General features: G+C 52.2%; 1 protein-coding gene across 1 annotated transcript in view; it reads left to right on the forward strand.

The window, feature by feature from the left end:
* Positions 1–10,000, forward strand: part of LOC308158405 (thrombospondin-3b-like) — a gene marked incomplete at both ends in the record, with an annotated part of 57,945 nt that overhangs the window by 47,052 nt on the left and 893 nt on the right. Inside the window, 10 exon segments of the mRNA XM_080531993.1 lie at positions 86–196; positions 1,879–1,986; positions 2,438–2,597; positions 3,074–3,192; positions 4,054–4,106; positions 5,864–6,060; positions 6,431–6,609; positions 7,148–7,196; positions 7,350–7,546; positions 7,997–8,169. Coding sequence (XP_080388119.1) covers positions 86–196; positions 1,879–1,986; positions 2,438–2,597; positions 3,074–3,192; positions 4,054–4,106; positions 5,864–6,060; positions 6,431–6,609; positions 7,148–7,196; positions 7,350–7,546; positions 7,997–8,169 — 1,346 coding nt within the window.

A 10,000-nucleotide genomic window follows, 5' to 3' on the forward strand; every position in this document is an offset into this window, starting at 1 on the left:
GTGTGTGTGTGTGTGTGTGTGTGTGTGTGTGTGTGTATGTGTGTGTGTGTGTGTGTGTGTGTGTGTGTGTGTGTGTGTATGTCAGTGTAACGTAGGCTATGCAGGTAACGGGGGCACCTGTGGGCCGGATACGGACCTGGACGGCTACCCAGACCACCCTCTGCCCTGCATAGACAACCACAAGCACTGCAGGGCCGTAAGTACACACTACACACACTACACACACTACACACTATACCCAGACCTCCCTCTGCCCTGCAAAGACAACCACAAGCACTGCAGGGCCGTAAGTCATCCTCACACACACACACACACACACACACACACATTTTGACGTATTTCCATGTCGCATTTCCCCCCTTTGATGGCATATTCTGTCATGAACTGGCCTGGTAATGAAGCGTTGTTCTTTTTTATTTGATGACTGTTTGTTTGATCGAAACGAATCGTTGAGCGTCGGTGCTTTTCTATGATACTACTGATGACGTCATCAGGGTCTTGAAGGGTTAAACCATTGGCCCCCTCCTTGGCCCCTCCTTGGCCCCCTCCTATTCAATCTCTACATGCTTCCAATGGGACACAACATAAAAAACAACAAAATTGCCTCCCACAACTATGTGGATGACACTCAAATCTACACAGCCCTCTCACCTAACGACTATAGTCCCATAGCCCTCTCACCCAACGACTATAGTCCCATAACCCTCTCACCCAACCACTATAGTCCCATCAGCCCTCTCACCCAACGACTATAGTCCCACAGCCCTCTCAGCTAACGACTATAGTCCCATAGCCCTCTCACCTAACGACTATAGTCCCATCCCCCTCTCAGCTAACGACTATAGTCCCATCCCCCTCTCAGCTAACGACTATAGTCCCATCCCCCTCTCAGCTAACGACTATGGTCCCATAGCCCTCTCACCTAACGACTATAGTCCCATAGCCCTCTCACCTAACGACTCTAGTCCCATTAGCCCTCTCAGTTAACGACTATAGTCCCATAGCCCTCTCACCTAACGACTCTAGTCCCATTAGCCCTCTCAGTTAACGACTATAGTCCCATGGCCCTCTCACCTAACGACTATAGTCCCATAGCCCTCTCACCCAACGACTATAGTCCCATCCCCCTCTCAGCTAACGACTATAGTCCCATAGCCCTCTCACCCAACCACTATAGTCCCATCAGCCCTCTCACCCAACGACTATAGTCCCACAGCCCTCTCACCCAACGACTATAGTCCCATCCCCCTCTCAGCTAACGACTATAGTCCCATAGCCCTCTCACCTAACGACTATAGTCCCATAGCCCTCTCACCTAACGACTCTAGTCCCATTAGCCCTCTCAGTTAACGACTATAGTCCCATGGCCCTCTCACCTAACGACTATAGTCCCATAGCCCTCTCACCTAACGACTATAGTCCCATAGCCCTCTCAGCTAACGACTATAGTCCCATAGCCCTCTCACCTAACGACTATAGTCCCATCCCCCTCTCAGCTAACGACTATAGTCCCATCAGCCCTCTCACCTAACGACTATAGTCCCATAGCCCTCTCAGCTAACGACTATAGTCCCATCAGCCCTCTCACCTAACGACTATAGTCCCATCAGCCCTCTCACCTAACGACTATAGTCCCATCAGCCCTCTCACCTAACGACTATAGTCCCATAGCCCTCTCACCTAACGACTATAGTCCCATTAGCCCTCTCAGCTAACGACTATAGTCCCACAGCCCTCTCAGCTAACGACTATAGTCCCATCGACAATCTCTGTAATTGCGTTGAACAAATAAACGCCTGGATGACACAAACACACAAAACTGACGTCCACCCGGAGTATGAACCTGTCACTCAGCCGCTGTGTGTGTGCCGTTGCCAGGACAACTGCGTGAACACGCCCAACTCCGGGCAGGAGGACGCGGACCAAGACGGGTCAGGTGACCAGTGTGACGAAGACGCTGACGGGGACGGGATCAAGAACGTAGAGGTACACACACACACACACACACACACACACACACTAATACACACACACTATACACACTAGGGCTGCAATGCTTCAGTTGACCCATGGTTCGGTATGAACCTCGGTTTTTGGGTCACGGTTTCAGTACGGTTTCAGTATGTGATTTGTGCGTAAGGAAATAAAAAATGCTACTATTTATTTAGAAACTGTTACTTTACTTTATACTTATGGGACTTTAACATTCAGACACATTCCAGAATATGACTGGTATATTATAATATAAAAAATATAAATATATATAAACAAAAAACACTTTCAAATGTAAAAGTGCCTCTTAGGCTTGACTACTGGTATAGGAGAGGAAGAATGAAAAGTATTTTAGGCTTGATAGGTAGACCATATGCGCATTATTGCGTTGTTGTGCTTCTCTGTTACCATGACTACTATCGCCTCCTCCCTCTCTCGTTGCCAGGACAACTGCCGCCTGGTGGCGAACCGCGACCAGCAGAACTCGGACACGGACTCGTACGGAGACGCCTGCGACAACTGTCCCAACGCCCCCAACGCCTCGCAGAGGGACACGGACGCGAACGGGGCGGGGGACGTCTGTGATGACGACATAGACGGAGACGGTAGGAGGGGTCAGGGGTCAGGGGAGGTCAGGGGGTCAGGGGTTAGGGATGTTATAGGGTCAGGGGTCATGGTCAGTGAATAGTGGATAAAAGTGAATCAAAATTCGGGTTCCTGGATTAAAACAGCGGCTCTTTGTTTCCCAATGAGGGAGTGAAATGGGGATTAGAAGCTAAAGAAAATGTCGTCCTCCTCCTCTTTCTCCTCCTCCTCTTCCTCCTCCTCCTCTTCCTCCTCCTCCTCCTCTTCCTCCTCCTCTCCCTCCTCCTCCTCTTCCTCCTCCTCCTCCTCCTCCTCCTCTTCCTCCTCCTCCTCCTCCTCCTTCTCCTCTTCCTCCTCCTCCTGCTCCTCCTCCCCCTCCTCTTCCTCCTCCTTCTCCTCTTCCTCCTCCTCCTCCTCCTCTTTCTCCTCCTGCTCCTCCTCCTCCTCCTCCTCTTCCTCCTCCTCTTCCTCCTCCTCCTCCTCCTCCTGTCCCCAGGCATCCCTAACGTGTTGGACAACTGTCCTCGCGTCCCCAACCCCATGCAGACGGACGGAGACGGAGACGGAGTAGGAGACGCGTGCGACAGCTGCCCAGAGGTCAACGACCCCATGCAGGTCAGAGGTCAGGGGTCAATGACCCCATGCAGGTCAGAGGTCAGGGGTCAATGACCCCATGCAGGTCAGAGGGGGGGTCACAGGGAGGTCAGGGGGCAGGGTAGGAGCAGGGTTGCTAGCCTACAGAACAGCGCTATTCTGTCATGAACTGGCCTGGTAATGAAGCATTGTTCTTTTTTATTTGATGACTTGTTTGATTGATTGATTGATTGATAGGGTGAAACGTATAAGTTGTGAGCGAATCAAGAGCATCTGTGCTGTTCTATGATGCTACTGAGGACGTATCAGGGTCTGGAAGGGTCGTCCTGGTTCATAGGGAAGAGTTCAACCGCTACCGACCCCTTGTGTCTCTGTTCTGAGGGGCGAGTTGAACAGCGAGGGGTGGAAGGGGTAAAAGACGGTGTAGCGACTAGACAGAGTCGAGCAGAAAAGGTGGCTGAGAGACGCCAGCAGGGTCTGGGTTGATGATGATTGTATGATGCGCCCAAAACAATTCACTTGAGAAAAAAAGGTACGTTTAGAGCATTTATTGAAATTTAACAATCAAACTATGTGGACGTACAAAAAATAATCCATACAAAATAAGAAAATAACAAACAATACGTAAAGAATATGCGATCAACAAAAAATACAGCGACCCTGTCTCCCCTCTCTCTCCACTCCAAGTTACCGCTCGGGCTATCCCCGCCCATAATCATGTGACTTCCGGAAAGGAAGAAAATAACATGATCAAAACAATCAAATAAACCCATTAGCTTTTTGTACTAAATACCCCACAGATCATATTCATGGCTCCTACAGAGGGGTAGGGGTAAACATTTGAAATGGGATAGGACCCAACACTCTCCTGTCTCTCTGCAGTCGGACCTGGACAACGACCTGGTGGGGGACGTGTGTGACACCAACAAGGACATGTGGGTACCACACACACACACACACACACACACACACACACACACACACACACACACCTTAGAGCAGGGGTCGGCAATAGGCGGCCCGTGGGCCATTGCTGGCCCGTCACCAATAACATTTGGCCCAGCAGATTATTTTGAGAATCCACTTTATTTTTTTTGTTTTTTTTATTTTTTTAATAATAATATCGGACCGACAGTCCCACATATAGCGCCTATAATGTCCGAATAGAGAATCGAACTCCACCTGAATAATGCTTATTGTACTTTTATCCATGTTGAGAGTGAATGACACAGGGACAGACAATCAGGCAGCAAGGTGCACCGAAGCGCACTGACGCTGAACCCCTCAGAGTGAATCATAAGCAGGTGGACAATGCGTCACGGTGCTGAAATAGCCGACATACCGTGTGTGGTTTGAACAAAATAACACGAGCTCAGTAAGCCATTCAAACGTAATGTTTACGTATATGTGACTGCAACACACATATGAACAGTAACAACGCAAATTCTGTTTAATTTTCTGAAAAACATTGAAAACAAAATCGGCGCAAACAAAAAGCATCTCCCATCGGTCAGTATTTGCTTGATATCTGGTGATATTGACGTCACTTAATCCACAGGCAGTTCTCAAGGTTTTTATGCATCCATCGATTCCTCTCGTGCGTCTTTATCGCATTCATTGACGAAAAGGACGACTCGCGTATAGAAAGGGAACATTGTGAGCACGGAAAATGTCTCTCACAACGGCTTTGCATTGATGGAACCAGGTAGGATGAACGTATAGTTCGCTGTCCATTCCTCTTTAAATGCCCTGTTTCCACCGTCAACTTTCCTCTTTAGACCTTTGGAGAGTGACATTATGTTTCTCTTGCTAGCAGGTTAAATGTTTGGCTAACTTCACCCGGCACGCAAACAACCAATCCAATAATAATGTGACCTTGTCTGGGAGGAGGGGGGAATAATTATCAGAATGAAACTATGTTACATAATTATTAGAATAAGTTAGGCTACGCTACATCGTCAGTCCACACATTTATTATTCAAAAATATGGAAAAGTGTGAAACTACGTTTCAACGTTGTTGAGAATCACAACACAAACTCGCTAATCAAGCCAAAATACTGCAACATAATGGATTGGACAGCTACCTAGTTAACTAGAACACTACTTTACATTGTTAGCAGGTTCACAAAACAAGCTGTGTTAGTTGACTAGCGATGTGTACAGTCGAAAGAAAAGTCAAAGCATTAGAACGTGTCACATTTTTAAACAATCAATTACTTAAATTAGCCTTTGATTATGTTCGGGCCCGCCATCTAGTGGCTCCAAAAAAATTTGGCCCGAGGCCAAACCTAATTGCCGACCCCTGCCTTAGAGTCACCTGACCCTGTCTCTCCCCCCTCACACCTCCTCCTCCTCCTCCTCCTCTTCCTCTTCCTCCTCCTGCTCCTCCTCCCCCTCTTCTTTCTCCTCCTCCTCCTCCTCCTCCTCCTCCTGCTCCTCCTCCTCCCCCTCTTTCTCCTCCTCCTCCTCCTCTTCCTCTTTCTCCTCCTCCTCCTCCTCCTCCTCCTGCTCCTCCTCCCCCTCCTCTTCCTCCTCCTCTTCCTCCTCCTCTTCCTCCTCCTCCTCTTCCTCCTCCTCCTCCTCCTCCTCCTCCTCCTCTTCCTCCTCGAGGGATAACTGTCATTCGGAGCCCACACACCTGACCCTGTCTCTCCCCCTCCTCCCCCCTCACTCCCCCCTCCCTCCCTCCAGGGATGGCGATGGGCACCAGGACACCAGAGACAACTGCCCCCTGGAGCCCAACAGCTCCCAGCTGGACTCAGACAACGACGGGCTGGGGGACGAGTGTGACGATGACGACGACAACGACGGCGTCCCAGACTCCGGCCCCGCCCCCGGCCCGGACAACTGTCGCCTGGTCCCCAACCCCTCCCAGACCGACACCGACGGTAACCCCTGACCCCTGACCTCCAACCCTAATCCTAACCCTAACCCAGGACAGAAGCTACTCTGTCTCCAACTTTGTATCTGACCAAATTAAAATGACATGTGGGGTTCCCCAAGGGTCGATCCTTGGCCCCCTTCTATTCACTCTCTACATGCTTCCATTGGGACACATCATCAAAAAGAACAAAATTGCCTCCCACAACTATGTGGATGACACTCAAATCTACATAGCCCTCTCACCTAACGACTATAGTCCCATTGACAATCTCTGTAATTGCATTGAAAAAATAAACGCCTGGATCTATCCTGGAAACTCTATCCTGGAAACTCTATCCTCTTGTGTTTTTGACCCCCCCCCCCTCATCCAATCAGGGAACGGCGTTGGTGACATGTGTGAGTCAGACTTTGACAACGACTCTGTGATCGACGTGATCGACGTGTGTCCAGAGAGCGCTGAGGTCACGCTGACGGACTTCAGAGCCTATCAGACGGTCATACTGGACCCGGAGGGCGACGCCCAGATCGACCCCAGCTGGATCGTCCTCAACCAGGTAGCCATTAAGACAGTTTAAGACAGTTTAAGACAGTTTAAGACAGTTTGGGACAGTTTAAGACAGTTTAAGCCAGTTTGAGACAGTTTGGGACAGTTTAAGACAGTGTAAGTCAGTTTGGGACAGTTTAAGAAAGTTTGGGACAGTTTGGGACAGTTTAAGACAGTTTGGGACAGTTTAAGACAGTTTGGGACAGTTTAAGACAGTGTAAGTCAGTTTGGGACAGTTTAAGAGAGTTTGGGACAGTTTAAGAGAGTTTAAGACAGTTTAGGACCATTTGGGACAGTTTAATCAGGCAGCCATTTTGAAGTCCTCAACCAGGCAGCCATTTTGAAGTCCTCAAACAGGCCGCCATTTTGAAGTCCTCAAACAGGCCGCCATTTTGAAGTCCTCAAACAGGCCGCCATTTTGATCATACCCAAACAGGGACAGCTGAAACATTGTAATCATAGCCCTTGCATCGTCTTAATGTAGCATGTAGCATGTACTCTAGTAAATAAGAGACTTATTTAAGCGTTGGTCTGTGTTTTGGTTGTAGGGGATGGAGATCGTCCAAACCATGAACAGTGACCCTGGTTTGGCTATAGGTGAGTCTGTAGCCATGACTTTCTCTCTTTCTGTCTGCCTGCCGATATGTCTGTCTCTCTGTCTCTCTCTCTTTCTGTCTGCCTGCCTACATGTCTGTCTCTCTGTCCCTCATTCTCTCTCTCCCCCCCCCCCCCCCCTCTCCCCCCCTCCAGGCTACACAGCGTTTAACGGGGTGGACTTTGACGGGACGTTCCACATCAACACCGTAACCGACGACGACTACGTGGGGTTCATCTTCGGCTACCAGGACTCCTCCTCCTTCTACGTGGTCATGTGGAAACAGACGGAACAGACCTACTGGCAGTCTCTGCCCTTCAGGGCCATGGCCCAGCCCGGCCTGCAGCTGAAGGTACTGAACCTGGCCTAGCCTACAGCTAAATGTTCTATACCCAGCCTACCCTGCAGCTAAAACTTCTATACCCAGCCTGTAGTTAAAGGTTCTGAACTAACCCTAACTCTGACCCCTCCTCCATCTCTCCTCTCCTCCCTCTCTCTTCTCTCTCTGCCTAACCCCTCCTCCCCCCTCCTCCCTCTCTCCTCTCCTCCCTCTCTCTTCCCTCTCTCCTCTCCTCCCCCCTCCTCCCTCTCTCCTCCCTAACCCCTCCTCCCCCCTCCTCCCTCTCTCCTCTCCTCCCTCTCTCTTCCCTCTCTCCTCTCCTCCCCCCTCCTCCCTCTCTCCTCCCTAACCCCTCCTCCATCTCTCCTCTCCTCCCTCTCTCCTCCCTCTATCTTCCCTCTCTCCCTAACCCCTCCTCCCTCTCTCCTCCCCCTCCCCCTCCCCCTCCCCCTCCCCCTGCAGGCGGTGAAGTCCCGTACGGGCCCGGGGGAGTACCTGCGTAACGCCCTGTGGCACACAGGGGACACGCCCGGGGAGGTGACCCTGCTGTGGAAGGACCCGCGCAACGTGGGCTGGCGGGACAAGACCTCCTACCGCTGGCACCTCACACACCGCCCGCAGGTGGGCTACATCAGGTACGACACACACACACACCTCACACACCGCCCGCAGGTGGGCTACATCAGGTACGACCTCCTACCGCTGGCACCTCACACACCGCCCGCAGGTGGGCTACATCAGGTAAGACCTCCTACCGCTGGCACCTCACACACCGCCCGCAGGTGGGCTACATCAGGTACGACACACACACACACACACACCTCACACACCGCCCGCAGGTGGGCTACATCAGGTAAGACCTCCTACCGCTGGCACCTCACACACCGCCCGCAGGTGGGCTACATCAGGTAAGACCTCCTACCGCTGGCACCTCACACACCGCCCGCAGGTGGGCTACATCAGGTAAGACCTCCTACCGCTGGCACCTCACACACCGCCCGCAGGTGGGCTACATCAGGTAAGACCTCCTACCGCTGGCACCTCACACACCGCCCGCAGGTGGGCTACATCAGGTAAGACCTCCTACCGCTGGCACCTCACACACCGCCCGCAGGTGGGCTACATCAGGTAAGACCTCCTACCGCTGGCACCTCACACAACGCCCGCAGGTGAGCTACATCAGGTACGACACACACACACACACACACCTCACACACCGCCCGCAGGTGGGCTACATCAGGTACGACACACACCTCACACACCGCCCGCAGGTGGGCTACATCAGGTACGACACACACACACACCTCACACACCGCCCGCAGGTGGGCTACATCAGGTACGACACACACACACCTCACACACCGCCCGCAGGTGGGCTACATCAGGTACGACCTCCTACCGCTGGCACCTCACACACCGCCCGCAGGTGGGCTACATCAGGTACGACACACACACACACCTCACACACCGCCCGCAGGTGGGCTACATCAGGTACGACACACACACACCTCACACACCGCCCGCAGGTGGGCTACATCAGGTACGACCTCCTACCGCTGGCACCTCACACACCGCCCGCAGGTGGGCTACATCAGGTACGACACACACACACACACCTCACACACACACACACCTCACACACCGCCCGCAGGTGGGCTACATCAGGTACGACACACACACACACACACACACACACACACACCTCACACACACACACACCTCACACACCGCCCGCAGGTGGGCTACATCAGGTACGACACACACACACACACACACCTCACACACCGCCCGCAGGTGGGCTACATCAGGTACGACACACACACACACACCTCACACACACACACACACACCTCACACACACACACACCTCACACACCACCCGCAGGTGGGCTACATCAGGTACGACACACACACACCTCACACACCGCCCGCAGGTGGGCTACATCAGGTACGACACACACACACACACACACACCTCACACACACACACACACACCTCACACACCGCCCGCAGGTGGGCTACATCAGGTACGACACACACACACACACACACACACACCTCACACACCGCCCGCAGGTGGGCTACATCAGGTACGACACACACACACCTCACACACACACACACACACCTCACACACACACCTCACACACCGCCCGCAGGTGGGCTACATCAGGTACGACACACACACACACACACACACACCTCACACACACACACACACACACACCTCACACACACACACACACACCTCACACACCGCCCGCAGGTGGGCTACATCAGGAAAGACCTCCCGTTCCTACCTCCACCAGCCTCCCCTGTAGAGGGTTAGGGTTAGAGTATGGTGGGATCTTGTGTTCCGTGTCCCAGGGTGCAGCTGTACGAGGGCATGGCCCTGGTGGGTTAGGGGTTATAGAGGGTTAGTGTTGGGGTTATAGAGGGTTAGTGTTGGGGTTATAGAGGGTTAG

The sequence above is a fragment of the Nansenia antarctica genome, assembly GCF_963989245.1.
Source record: "Nansenia antarctica genome assembly, chromosome: 5".
Taxonomy (NCBI): domain Eukaryota; kingdom Metazoa; phylum Chordata; class Actinopteri; order Argentiniformes; family Microstomatidae; genus Nansenia; species Nansenia antarctica.